Source organism: Fusarium subglutinans (genome assembly GCF_013396075.1).
Source record: "Fusarium subglutinans strain NRRL 66333 chromosome Unknown NRRL66333_c0000006, whole genome shotgun sequence".
In the NCBI taxonomy this organism is placed as follows: Eukaryota; Fungi; Ascomycota; class Sordariomycetes; order Hypocreales; family Nectriaceae; genus Fusarium; species Fusarium subglutinans.
In genome coordinates, this window is record NW_023502069.1 from 1 (window position 1) to 14,796 (window position 14,796).

General features: G+C 49.2%; 3 protein-coding genes across 3 annotated transcripts; 2 read left to right on the forward strand and 1 right to left on the reverse strand.

The window, feature by feature from the left end:
- Positions 1-1,229: 1,229 nt before the first annotated feature.
- Positions 1,230-2,825, forward strand: FSUBG_1251 (uncharacterized protein; the record flags this gene model as incomplete). Its single annotated transcript, XM_036677306.1, has 1 exon — positions 1,230-2,825. The coding sequence occupies one exon, from the start codon at positions 1,230-1,232 to the stop codon at positions 2,823-2,825; it is 1,596 nt and encodes a 531-aa protein (XP_036543148.1).
- Positions 2,826-3,903: 1,078 nt separating this feature from the next.
- FSUBG_1252 (ubiquitin conjugation factor E4 B) lies at positions 3,904-7,454 on the forward strand (the record flags this gene model as incomplete). Its single annotated transcript, XM_036677316.1, has 6 exons — positions 3,904-3,988; positions 4,055-4,742; positions 4,791-5,954; positions 6,002-6,094; positions 6,147-6,512; positions 6,563-7,454. 6 exons carry the CDS (start codon positions 3,904-3,906, stop codon positions 7,452-7,454), a joined length of 3,288 nt encoding a protein of 1,095 aa, XP_036543149.1.
- A 344-nt stretch (positions 7,455-7,798) lies between these two features.
- FSUBG_1253 (adenosine deaminase) lies at positions 7,799-8,860 on the reverse strand (the record flags this gene model as incomplete). The annotated part of the gene is made up of 1 exon (XM_036677327.1): positions 7,799-8,860. One exon carries the CDS (start codon positions 8,858-8,860, stop codon positions 7,799-7,801), a length of 1,062 nt encoding a protein of 353 aa, XP_036543150.1.
- Positions 8,861-14,796: the final 5,936 nt, after the last annotated feature.

Here is a 14,796-nt window from a genome sequence, read left to right on the forward strand (position 1 = left end):
TACTTATTATATAAAATATAGTTTTTTAACTTAATAAAATTAATAGTATTTTTATTGCCTTTTATATAAAATAGGTAAGGCTATATAAAATATTTATTACTAAGCTATTTTAGTATTTAATAAAAAAGGTTAGCTATAAACTAATTAAATAGTAAAAGTAATATAAATATACCTATTTTATATTATTAAAGATAGCTTATAATATCTTATATATACTTACTAAATTAGCTAGAGTAAAGGGGTTATTTAGTTAGGCTAGAATAATATTATTAGATTAATATTATAGGCTTAATTTAAAGGTAATAAAAGTAATACTTTATTTAAGAAGCTAGTTATAGAAAATAGGTAGGGCTATTTTTTATAGCTATCTAACTAAGATTTCTTAAGTTAGCTTATTTAATTTAATCCTGACCTTTAAAATATGCCCTAATTTAATTTACCCCTTTCCCTAACTTAAGCCCCTGAAAAAGCCGGCTTGAGTTGAGTTGTTGGGAATGTTGCTGTTAACGGTGCAACCAAGCCCAATGTGGTGAAGAAAGGGTTCGTCGTCGGCAGTTGGCGGGGATATGCTCAACATGGGCATGGGAAAAGAAAAAAGTAAGGCGAAAATGACAGACCGATGATGTAATCGACAAAAAAAACCGAACCAAGGACCCTGACCCTGGGGAGTAGCTGAAACTGATGATGATTTGGGTGGTGAGATCGAGAAGCAATTATCACGAGAAATAGAGACTCTTTTCATAAACAACAAAAACAGAGAGTGAAAGAGCACAGCATGGTCATCACGTAGACTCTAATCACTGCCCCAATGATCCTCTATAGACCCTCAATTGATCATTCTACTCGCACGCATCATAATCAGACCCCTGCTTTTTCTACAGCCAAGCTCCTCTCCTGATCCGCTTCTTTTTTGTCAACCCCGCCAAAATGCTGCCTCCTAAACTCTCCCGCTAAAATTGTTAGCACACCTGGGCTCTTATCATGGCATGGCCTCCTCGGCTCTACTGTACCTCCGCCTAATACGGTCCTGATGTGCACATCGAGATCCTCCCTTTCTTCCCTTCTTCATCAAAACATCGACTCCCCCCGCCCATGAGCGTCATCGCGACGTCGCACAACACGCACACAATCCACGAATACATGTCTCGACCTCAGGTCCTCAATTTCTTTCCGATCTGGCCCTATTCGACTTCTCTTTGATCCGGCCATCTTCTCCCGTTTTACCGATCATGGCCACAACTCCTCCTCCCGCAACGGCTACAATCCTCCGAGACTCGAGACAGCCGACTCCTACTTCTCCTGTCGCTCCTACGCCGACTGCGGCTGCGGCTGTTCCTGTTCTTTTGACGTCTGCGTCCGAATCGAGCGATGATGGAATCCGTTTGAGTCCGGCCGCTGCTCGCCGCTTCGCTCGCCGCAACCTTCGCCGCACATCTCCAACTCCCGACCTCGTCACTAGTCTCGTTCGGCCGCCCTCGCCAGATACTTTTTATGTTGGAGCACAAGTCTCGCAGCAAGTTAGACAAGATGTCAGGTTTCGAATTGATCCCTCATACTCCGGTCTTTTGATACCAAATGTTAACTCGGATCGCCGAACCGGACCCCTCCTGCCTCCGCATCCATCTTCCCTCGGAATACCCAAACGATATGGCGGCAACTGCATCTTCGATATGTATTCTTTGACATATGTCAATGAACCAGATGTCAACTTACTCTGTCCTATCTGTCATGATCCTCTGGTGGATCCGGTTACAACTCCCTGCGATCATACATTCTGCTACCGATGCTTGCGACAGAGCATTGATTCTAGTCCTTCCGGGACGGCCTGTCCCATTGACCGAGAGCCTCTCGCCTGGCCTAACTGCTTCAGCGCACCACGGCTCATTCGCACTCAGCTTAATAGTCTCATGGTCAAGTGTCCTTACCATGCACGAGGCTGCAAATCAGAAGTTCGTCGGGAGGTAGTCGAAACACATGCTACGACGGAATGCCGGTTCAAGGACTTTACCTGCCCCGGCGCTGATTGTGACAAGAGATTACGTTCTAAACCCGAAGATGATACTTGCCCCCACAAGGAGGATAAATGTTTACACTGCAAAGTAACAATCGAGGCCACTGATCGCGAACTGCATTTGTTGTCATGCCCGAACAGCAAAACTCGCTGTGAGACATGCTGGAAGCTCGTGTATCGCAGCCAGACCAAGGAGCATGATGAATTAGAATGCGAAGGTGCCGTTATCAACTGTCCTTATAGCGAGTTCGGTTGTCCAGCACGTGCGATGCGTGGGCAAATGGATGCGCATAGTCTAGGTTGCGCATTCCACCCAGACACACCGTCAGGCATGATAATTCGCTCACAGCGGGAAATCATCGATTCCTACACCAACCTTGGCCAGCAAGTACAGCAACTCCAAACTCGCCAGGACGAGACAAATCAACGCATCACTGAATTCAACTCATCTCTCAGTCGTCGGGGTGTGGGCGACTCGGTAATGGGAGACAACCGCACAATTCAAGACCTCGACGCTGGTTTCGAAGAAGTTCACCAGAACTTAACACACCTCGAGGCACGGCAGAGTATGTGGACTATCAACCAAATCATGCCCATCCGCGAGGAGGTAACTGAACTGCGAAACAATATTAATATGATTCGAATGCATGTTAACTGGCTCCTAAACCGAAGCCGCGAAGAAGGCCGCATAAGAGCGGCCGCGAGCTCTGGATCCACAACGACTTTGCAGAGAGACAGGTCGGTAGAAGGCCCTCGTCTCGCGGAACGTCGCCGGTCAGCTAGTGTCGAAGGAACAGATCTGCCCCGTCTGTGACCAGTGTTGTTTTCCTTTTCTACTCTTCTTTTTTTCCATCCTTTACTGGCGCAACGGTTTATGGAATACCCGGGCATTTACATGTAGGCATCGTCGGAAAAGGGTTATGATTCATTGAGCATCGGCGGTAGTCTTTTATCATAGATTTATTTTAATCAGACGACTCAGGTTTGATATTCGTGTGTGTTTCCTGTGTTTGGATGCTTCTTGTGACACATTGCCTATTTCAGACATGACGCTGCGTCACTTGAAGATCTTGAAGGCCTGACGTCAGGGGTCTAGAACTTCATTCCTTTTCACATACATCGCCATTAATGAAAAAGGTTTAACGTTGAGTTACAGTCACGGAAGAGGCAGCCGGAGCATAAGAGATGAAAGTTTGAGAGCAGGATGCAATTTCACGCAGACTGCCAAAATTCATCTTCCAACAACCAAAGAATAGTACATCACGATTGATTGGTTGATTTTCTTTGAGAAGCTCCTTTAAAGTATCGGATGCAAGCTAGATCTTCATTGTGATATAGGAAATACAGATGCTGTATACTCGACTCTGTATCACCTCAGCTTAGACATGGCAATCAGTGCTCGGAAACCGTGAGCCACTTTATATTGCGGAGTTTACAAGAGTGCTGCGGAGTTTGGGAGATGATTTGGCAGGCCAACATAAATCTTACGGCTTTAATGGTAGATTATTTGTTCAACTGCTATCTCACCATCTATCATTAACAGTATTGCCAATATTTCAGTGACTGTTTCTTCCAGGTCCTTCTACACGAGTAGGCAACCAAAGTTTCAGCGCCACAGCTTCAGAAGCAGCCACTAAAGCCTCACCGCCCCACCTCGAACCTCAGAGTCCCTAGGCCCAGCTCTGCCTGGAATTCCCCCACCCTCAGGTCCCCAAGCTCATCATTATCAACTGTACTACGTCTTTGTAAGGCTTGGGTCCACACCTTATAGATCTCGCCCATCTCCCTCTCAGCCTCGCCATCCCATCCGAACCTCTCTCTTTCAACATAATTCTCGTCTTATTTCACTTGCTCCCTCTTTCTCATCTGCACTTCGACTCGTCATCGCCATCATGGACCCCAACGAGCAACCCTCATGGGCTGGAGGCGATGCCCCAGACAAGGAGAAGATGGAACAGGCAAGTTGCGCCAACGGAGGTCATGATGGGGGCTTTACGCTAAACTAGGATCTCTAGATCCGCGCGAGACGTCTCGCAAAGCTAGGGACATCAACGCCTGTGTCTGCCAAGTCAGACGAGAACAAGGCTCCCGATTCCGAATCATCGAACCCCTCGCGCACGTCAACGCCGACGCCGCAGCCGCAGCCGCAGCCCGCATCCACTGAATCACGGCCCAAGATCAACGTCACCCCCGTCGCTCCGCCGGCATCTTCCAGCCCGAACCCCTTCGACAAGCTAGGGGTGAAGGCGGAGCCATCGAGTTCAACAGGTACTTCCTCTGTGAATCGTAAAAGACTGGCATCTGAGATTGACGTCGCTCCAGCGGATCGACCCTCCCCCAAGCCATCCACCACTCAACTCGAGTCCGACGAATCTTATGCCGACCGAACATTGTCACAGATCTTCCGCATCACTGTGGACCCGCATAACATGGTCAACAGCAGTGGTCAACGGCTGACGTTCCTCCCGAACCTGAACGAAGAACTGAATGAGTCTGGAGAGCCTCTGAAGCTGTCCGTCAACACGCTAGATCAAGCTCTGATGGAGGCGGCTAGCAGCTATCCCCATGATAAGCCTCTCATGAACTACTTCCTGCCTTGCTGGAAACGTGCTGTGAAAGCGTCGCTCCAGTTCAAGGGAACAGAGGGGCCCAAGTTCGAGGTGCATGAAGAGGCAAAGCGTTTGTGTATGAGTGGCTGCTTGTTTGCCCTCACCATGCCGGATCTTTATGGGTAAGCAATTTCACCGCGTCGGAGATATCATCCTGACGCCTCATGTAGCCGATCGCCGAACCCTAAGCATGATACACTCATGCCATACCTGTTGAAGGGCGTGCAGGACGAGAACGGCCTTTGCTTCAACTTCATACAGGAAGCTATCAAGCGATTCGACGATGACGAGGCTTTCTCTGCTCTGTTCAACGATGCCATGGTTCAGATCAGCAACAAGCTGGGTGCAATTTCTATGGACCAGGATTACAAGCCGTATATCCAGGCCATGTTAGTGTACACCAGATTCCCTCCTCTAATCGTGAACCTCGCCAAACACCCAACCTTCATCATGGCTCAGTCAGCTGCTGGAATCGAAAAGCACACTCTTCTGGGCCCCTTCTTTCGCATCTCACCACTCCAGAATGAAGTCATCAAGAGCTATTTCCCTGGGGCTCGTGGTCTTGATAAGGGTAGAATCGCAAATTCACAAGACGCTTTGCGTATGGTGCTGAGGACACACCAAGATGATCTTTTCGCCATCACAAACGCCTTTATCCGCGCAGGCCAGGAGACCAGATCTCGAACTCTGGACTGGTTTGCCTACATCATGAATTCAAATCACAAGAGGAGAGCACTACAAGTTGACCCTAGGGAGGTTGCTTCTAACGGCTTTATGATTAACGTGACCACGATTCTAGACCGATTTTGCGAACCCTTCATGGATATGGATTTCAGCAAAGTAAACAAGATTGATGACAACTACTTCAGGAAGCAACCACGGATAGATATCAGCGATGAGACGAAGCTGAACGCAGACGATGCATCTGCGAAATCATTCTATGCGGACAAGATACCAGGCGAAACCAACTTCATCTCTGAGGCTTTCTTCTTGACACTGGCAGCGCATCACTATGGAAGTGAAGCGTGCAACTCGCAACTGAAAAACTTGGACAGGGATATAAAGTATCTGGAAAAGCGAGTCAAGATCATGGAGGCCGATCGTATCAAGTTTGTGAACAATCCTGTCCAACTTCAACAATATGACAAGGCTGTTCAGAGGCACGTCGACGCTCTCGAGAAGAGCATTGCTGTCAAGCTTTCCATCGAAGGTGTTCTGCTTGATGAACGGATGCAGAGCACATCATTGCGTTTCATGCGCATTGTGGCTGTGTGGTTGCTTCGTTTGGTGACTCGATCAGAGTACAAGCCTGGTCAAGAGTCAAAGGAGATACAGTATGTGCCCCGGTGCGCGATATGGATGATGATACTAACAAACATAGACTCCCCCTTCCTGCGGAGAAGTCGGATGTATTCTCATGCCTTCCAGAGTATACACTGCAGAATATCGTGGACAATTTTAAGTTCATATTTAGGTCCGTCCACCACGCTGACATTCGACAGAGGCCCGAACTAACAAGTTAACAGGTGGCTACCTAAGATTCTCCCTAGCGCTGTTGGCGATGAAATGATTGCGCTATGTGTAACATTCCTCCGCTCAACTGAGTACATCAAGAACCCGTACCTGAAGTCATCATTGGTTTCGCTACTCTTCTCGGCAACTTGGCCATTGATGCACCTAAAGCGGGGTGTTCTAGGTGACCAGCTTGTTGGCAGCCAGTTTGCCAACGATCACCTTCTTAAGGGGTTGATGAAGTTTTACATCGAATGCGAGTCAACGGGTGCGGATTCTGCTTTCTATGACAAGTTCAATATTCGATACGAGATCTTCCAAGTGATCAAATGTGTTTGGGTCAACGACCACTACAAGCGACAATTGACACGGGAGAGTCGGTCAGTAACCCTCGGAGACGTGGGTTGAGATGGTGCTAATACAGTTGCAGAGTTAACAAGCAGTTCTTTGTTCAGTTTGTCAACATGTTGTTGAACGATGCCACTTATGTCTTGGACGAAGCTTTGACCAAGTTTCCCAAGATCCGTGCTATCGAAAAGGAACTTGAAGATCCGTCAATACCACAAGAAGATCGCCAGAAGAAGGAGGAGGAGATGCAACAACTGGCTAACCAGGCCACGTCCTTTATGCAGTTGGCCAACGAGACGCTTGAGATGATGAAGCTTTTCACAGAGGCTATGAGTGAAGCCTTCACCATGCCCGAGATTGTGTCTCGTTTGGCAAGCATGCTCAACTACAACCTGGAGACGTTAGCAGGAAAGAAGGCAGCTGCGGAGCTCAGTGTTTCTAACAGAGACAAGTACCACTTCCGCCCTATCCAGATCATCTCAGACATTGTCGATATCTATCTCAATCTCGGCAACTCGCCAGTCTTCATTGACGCCGTTGCTGCCGATGGTCGTTCTTACAAGCCCGAAGTGCTGGAGCGTGTTTCACGCATTCTCATTTCCAAGCACCAAAAGGATCCCGCCGATGTCACTCGCTGGGACAAGCTCAGGGTGAAGTTTGTCGATGCCAAGACACTCCTCGACCAGGCCGAACTCGATCTGGGTGACATCCCTGCCGACTTTGAGGACCCCATCATGGGTGATCTCATGAAGGACCCTGTCTTGCTACCCAGCAAGCATATTGTTGACCGATCAACCATTGTCCAGCATCTCCTAAGCGATCCCAAGGATCCTTTCACAAGACAGGCCATGACTATCGATGATGCAATTCCACAAACAGAACTAAAGGAGAGGATTGAGCAGTGGCGTGAGGAGCGGGTGCAAGCTGCCAAGGACAAGCTGAAGAGCGATGCCATGGATACCACAGAAGGTTAAGATCATGCGAGAGAATAGTGTTGAAAAAGAGGAATTATCTGATTAGATTTGTTCTGTTGTCTGTCGAGGATCGGAGACGGTCCATGTGTACTTCACTTCGCTCATGGCGCGAGCACAGAGAATGGTCTGCTTAGAAGGGACAGTTTACATGAGATGACAGATCAGGCATGATGACAAGCAGCGGTTTAGGAACTGCAGCGCATTTTTAGATGATAAATATCTTGTTCCTCAGAAATATAGCGAGTTGTATTTCCATTCAACCGTCCTCTCTACCTACACATCAGGGTATTCCCGCCGTATCCCTTCCCCCATCCCTAACGCCTTCTTGACTTTTGAATCACAACTCATGCCTTCAAATCTTTGTACTCCTCCAGAACTTGCTCCAGCTCTTTGAGAATCTCCTGCTTGCGCTCATCAGAGCACCAGCTTTCCTCAACGGCACCGCGGACGATCCATGCCCAATCCTTGACGGAGAGGCTGAAGGTATCCTGGACGCGGCAGTAGACTTCCTGGACGTAGGCGCCAAAGTAAGCAGGATCGTCGCTGTTGACACTGAAGAGGACGCCAGCATCGAGGAACTTGCGCACAGGGGCGTCGGCGAGTTCGGGCAGGTTGCAGAGAGCCACGTTGGACCAGGGGCAGAAAGTCAAGAGGGTGCGGTTGGCAGCCAGTCTCTTGAGGAGTTCGGGGTCCTGAGCGGCTGCCAGACCGTGGTCGATGCGCGAAACCTTGAGGTGCTCGAGTGAGGCAGTGATGAAAGAAGGGGGTGCTTCCTCGCCAGCGTGAGTGGTGAGATGAGTACCAGTCTTTGCAACACGGGCATAGACCTCTGTGAAGAGCTCAGGAGGGAAGGCCTTCTCGCTCGAGACCATGCCAAAGCCCGTCAGGGTACCATCGTTGAAGTGGCCGCGGTCCAGAAGAGTATCGACGAGAGCATGAGACTCGGGAACAGGCAGATGGCGAAGAATACAGACAATCAGCTCGACAGTGATGCCCAACTCCTTCTGAGCACGACGCTTAGCAGCTGTCAGTCCAGCCACGACGGTGTCGTAGCTGACACCCCGAGCGATGTGAGCCTGAGGATCGAAGAAGATCTCAGCATGTCGGACCTTTTCGCTCGCCGCGCGCTGGAAATACTGGTACGCAAGAGTCTCAAAGTCGTTTTCGGTGACAAGCACACTCATCCCGAGGTAGTAGTAGTGCAGGAAATCATCGAGACATGTGAATCTCCCATATCGCTCTCGCAACTTGTCAGCCGACTCGTAGACAGGATCTTCTGGCAACTTGATCCCGTTCTTCTCGGCGAGCGAGAAGAGAAGCTCAGGCTCGAGAGTTCCCTCAATATGGAGATGTTGCTCGACCTTTGGCAAGGCCTTGATGAAGCTGTGGAACTGAGATTTGCACATATTGAATGTTTGATCTTTGCCGATCAAGTTTATTTCCTCTCGCTGAGAGGATTATCAATGTAGTCTTTCTTCTTCTTCTTCTTTTCTCTTCACCTTTCCTAAAGAGAAAGAGGCAATTAGATTGTGGAGAATTCGAACTATTCGCACCGATTGATCAAGTTTTGAAATTCGAACTCAATAGGCCCAGGCTCAGATTGTTTAGTATCTCGTCCAATAAAAGGACGTAGTGTTGCGGGAGCTCCCGGCCCCGATTAAGTCATTCATCGATTGTGGTTTCATTCATTGTGATCTCTGCAAGTATATCAAGCATAAGGTAAATAGTAGATAGATGTATTAACGGTATGTGCGGATTCTGTGTATGTAGACGGAGTACGTATGCAGTATTCCATCTCTGAAACGGTTGTTATAGTATCGGCATCTTGGTTGATCTCAACGTGTTGAGACAGGTATCTTGCTTGGCAAGCTTGGTAAGCGACTTGTCATAGTCGCATAGGTCGACATGAGATCCGTGGGCTGAAATGAGTGCCGGAGTCTTGCCATTGTTAACTAATTGAAATTCCTTTCAATGTCCACTGATCATCGCATCAAGTGCGGGTACTAGTCCCGGCCTAGTGGTCAATTAGCATCCTACTGAACGTCTTGTGCCTACCTAGTCGTTTGTTGGGTTGGGCCATGGCACATGCACAAAGAGCTCCACGGCCTGAGACCAAGTCTCTCCACCCTTGGAAGGCTTCTTCTCATTTCCTCCTCCGTCAGATGCCAGTCTCTTGAGTGTCTTGAGTCTTGACCGTCACTTGACTATCAACAGCGGCTTATCGTGCCACCCCTAACCATCTATTTCCAGGAATAGGGACGCACTCCCGTTCCGACACCCGCGCCAAAAGCAAATGAACCTTGTCCAGTTCTCCTCAGAGCACAGTACACTACAACCTCAGGAACAGACAGGCTGGGATGGGATATCAATGGCTTGCGGGTCCCAAATCCACATTTCAGCACTCTCAAACGCCAAGCAAGCTTTGAGAGACAATTCTCTCATATTGATTACTCCAAGTTTTCCCTGCCTCGCTTTGGGTTCCGTGTTGGGTATCGCCAAAATCTGCGCGGGCTTCTGTGCCAGCTTAGTATTAGCGATGATGATGTAGTATTCCTCCGTCTCGATGCCAAGGCGTTTTGTGTCCTCTCGAGCATGGGGTCCAAGGATGTGGGTGTCAGGAGAATCGATTAGCAGCAACTTACTGGCTAGAATTGCCGGCTTATCGTCCCTACTGTGGGAGCCGTATGCGTGCACGCCGAGAAGGGAGGATGGTCCTCTGATCTTGACTCGCCTCAGCTTTCAGCTAGGTTGCTACCCTCGTCAGGACATGTAGCATCTTATCCGTCAAATAGTGTAACGGTGCGAATCGGAACAGTTCCCATGATCACAACCAGATGTGCATGAGGGTTCACAATATCTGTAGGGTGGCATGCGCTATCGACAGTTTTTAGCTTCCCTCCCTCCCCGGTAGGCAGGCAATATGGCATTATGGTTAATAGAACACGCTTCACATTGCATTTTCGGATTCTCGGAAATATCGATTCCTAACAGCAGAGGTGGAAAAGACCGGTTCCCCGATTTCTTAGGCACACTACTGCTCTGTACATGGCTCAGTTTCAGACATTGCGGGGGTTTGGTTGGATCTGTGCCGCCATGATGAGATGTAGGGACCCAAATGCGTGCCATTACTGAGTTTCTCCCGACAGTCAGGTCCGGAATGTCAACCAAATCGGCCTTTGCTGTCGAGAAGGGACGGCCCAGTCGTGTTTCTGATCTGAAGAGGATATAAGTCTCCGTGTGATTTCCCTCCAATAGAATCCACACGATCTCCAACGCCTCTTGGATACATTATCTGTCAGGGAGTCGTGTATTGGATATTACTAAGAGTTAGGATTGATAACTCTTGCTCGTTGAAAGCGATATGACGCGAAATCGATCAGAGTTGTCTGATACCATATACCTGCTTGAGGACTAGTCGGAATGTCGGTGGCGCCATTCCGTTCGGTAGCTTATATAACTGGCAGATGGCATCGGAACACAGGTGTCCCGTTGACTAGTTATACTAGTGTGCATTATTATCTTGCCTGCCTGACAGACGCTTCGTCGATTAAGAACACAGACCAACAGAGTTGAGGGTCCAGTCGCAAGTCCCAAGCAGACTTCAACTCGGTCCAGGAGACAAAGACAGGCGTTTCGGGCCGTGTACAACGCTATAGATCTGCCTGTCCGGGACGTTCATTTGTCCTTGACCTAACTCAACCGATGGAGCTGGCAGGCTGGTCCTAGAAACTAGACCATGTGGAACAGGGTACGTAAGCTCCAGGCGTCATGAGGGACGAGGATGTTGAATTGAGAACAAGCCTGCTTGGTTTGTTCGCCGAGCGAGTGGAGAGAAGGGGCAGAGCATCCCAGTCAAGGGCGGCTAGAATGTCTCAAGAACCGATTAGCAGCCAAACATCGGGCGGAGGAGCCACATGCTAATTGGACCAAGCTTTGCCGGCACTTTGACCAGGCAAATGGATCAGATAGCTAGTCGAGTGGCTAGAGATATTGTACTCCGTACGGAGATTTGTTCAGAATAAGGTGAAGAATGCGGAATGCCATCTTCTTGAATGATTCATGTCAAATGCTCAAAGCCTTGTGCTAGTCTCAGCTTGTGGCGGCTCTATGATTTAGCGGTGCTTGAAATTGCGACTGTTGTGCCACACAACTGCCTGCATACTTGTCAGTGAGGAAGATCCAATGGAGCTGAGGGACAAAAAGGCTTGACCTTGATGCTTATCCAACTGTCATAATCTTTCTCCGTGATCCGTACGGTGAAAACACGTGGATTGACGTGGTTCAGAAGACCAAATTCGCGTATCCAAACAAGCGATTACCGTATGCCTGGTCCGAAAACCAGGTTGCTGGAGAATATGAAGCCCATAACAAACCCATGGCGGTATATAGTGAGATGTGGGTCTCGATCAGCCCCAGCGAAACCAATTGAAAAGTGAGGTGCAACAGATCCGTCTTATATCATTGGTCGTTCTGGTCAACCTGACATGTAAACGTTTTTGTGGCTTTAGCGGGTCGTCTTGGATAGGAAGGATGAACCGCTGAAGGGCGACAGAAAGTATCTCAAGAATACATATCTAATTGCGATATGTTGATCATTTATGCGCACACCGAATGCCTTTTGATGGCTTTGAGTCAGTCGAAGTGTTGGAGACTTCAACGGCTGGCAGAAAGAAGAATGATCAACAAGTGCGGATGTATGCAGCCGGTGGCGGTGATTCGAGCTGCCACATTCCATCGCTCACGAATTTGGCCAATTGCTCACAAACCCCTGGAGTCAATTCGTAGCACGGTTCTTGACGGCTCATTCCGTCCTCCAAGAGGATGAAAGGACACCCCGGTGAGCCAACCTCCAACCGCTCGCTGTCAATTTTGAGGAACTCTGAGGTACTCTGAGTCTTTCGATTGTTGAATCTCTTGCCGAAGCTGTGTGATACTCGGAGCGAGTTGGATGCCCTGTCTGTGTCAGGGACTGACTTTGATACTCAGAAGCGTGACTCGTTCCCGGATGACAAGGCCCATAAACGAAGGACGGGCCGATGAAACAAAGGCTTGACCATTAAATCCGTGCCAGCGGGCATGTATGATCGCCAGATCCGTCTCTCCTCAGGTGGCTGTTGAAAATGCATGGTTCTTGACCGGGTGAAGGAGCTCAGACCGAAGGGAATAGGTGAGTCGTTTGAAGAAATACTATCGCAGGCCGACGGAGAATACGAGGAGTGATAGGAAACGGGGAAGTTAGACCTGGCAGTGGAACTGATGAATCAACGTGGAGCAGGGGGGGGGGGGTTGTTTCTTAAAATTCGAGCATGGGAATAGGGTAAGTTATACAGACAGGTAAATGTTCGTGATAAGGCCCTTCCTGCCTAAGGTACTCCGTACAGGTGAGGTTAAATTAGCAGGTTCGTTCACATGAAGATGTACCACTCTACTCCGTACCTTACCTAGAGGCAAGAGTTAATGCTAATCTTTAACTTTATCTACTATAGGCGGGTACTAGTACTAAACCCGACCGATCGAAGAATGGAAGGAACCATCTCAAAGACAGTGGGTTGAGCGAGAATCGTTCTTTCCCTCCCTGAATTAACCAAATCCAAGCCTAAGGAAAGTCGCTAACTACCACCTACTTCGCATCGGATACTGTGTACTGTATGAACAGAGAAACACGGCAGGTGCTGCACGGTGAGACCCCTGTACCAAAGGCAACCTTAACTTTACCTTCCCTGTCTACAGCGTAAACCTGAGGCTCGCCTAAGTTGTATCGCGGCATGCATTCCCCGTCAGCAACGTTATTTTCATCTTCTTCTCAACTCCTATTTGTGAATTTGAAAAAAGATACTTCCGCTTCCGCTTCAGCCTCAGCTGCATCTACAGCCTGCATCACTCGCTCGCTCGCTCTCTCACGCGTATGCGAGTGCCCGAATACTGTATCAATAACACGGTGCCATGGCTCACACTAAAACCGTCTCTGAGATCGTGGTCCCTGCTGCAAGACGATAGCATGTACATATGGCACCCCTTCTACGGTAGTCAGCATCCGAAACCACAACTCGAATCTCAGCCCACACGGCCCCCGCCCCCTCGATCTTGACAAGGGCACACGCCAAAGCCTAGCAGCGAATGAGGACCTCGCCTTCATCAACCCAATTCGCGATCCGATGCTTTGCCAAGTATTCGTAGCGCAGCCTTTGCTATTATTCCAAACTACCTACTGATACACAGAGAGCTTGGGGGCCGTGACCAAACACGACTCGATACATACAAAACACCGAGCAGAGTATACCGGTTCGGCCCCGTTGCCTCCGCTGGCGGACTATCTGTTTCCACTTCAATCGGCCGTTGGTAGACGCCGCAACGGATTGCTTTTAGTATGAGGCGCGTGACAACTCCCCAAAGCGAAGCGCCCTTGCCGCCACTAAATATGAATCAGTTGTCTGTGGTCCATGTCCATGTCGCCGGTTCTCTGAATTGTAGGGATTGACTTGCATACAAAACAGACTTGGCTGGACAACTAACATCTCGTCCCAACTCTATCCTGGCATCGAAGCACTGCTTCTGCCCTTCTGGAATCTTAGAATGCGTATGGATGTAACCAGCATACGAGGCGGGCCCGCATCTCTCCCACTTCACTTGGCCATGGACGTGGGCTTGATAGGATGTCTAAAGAGAGTAAGCCACTCGAATCTCCAACGCCGGCTGCTCGCCGACTTGTGCTTTCTTACAGTATGCCCCTGCCTTCTGTTACATACAAGGCGGGTCATGGCCCGGGCAGCACTGTATGTATTGATGATTGTACAGTCCCATGCGGAGTGCGAAATATTTGAACCCTACATGGCCCTGGACGTTATCATATATGCATTCCCTACCGAGTGCCTTGGAGTCCTAGCTGGTTGATATGCTTGTATGGTACAGTTTATTTTAACCTTCATTCCTCTCGCTGACCAGATATCGAGATACTGCCCTTCCATATAGGGCCCGGGCGAGCCACCCGCCCAACCCTTCCCTTCCCGGCGGTTCACTCGGCTCTAGCCCGAATCCCCACTGCGACCCTGACTGGGGATTCGTCATCCGCCTCCCACCCACGGCGGCGGATATAACCGTCCCATTGGCGAACACCTGGACAAGGTGGCACCTTCGGAAACCATCATGACCGAACCCATGCCCGCCCGGCACGCCGTATGCCCAACGGCAGCTTGCAGCCCTCTAAGTCGACCAGCAAACGATTCCAGTCCACCAGCTCGGCGCAAGGCCTCGAATGGGCCAAGGGCCATTGTAATCGACATGCTCGGACTGCACACAAACGCGAGAGCGACTAATTATTCTAGTTCCCGTCTACATCACCATT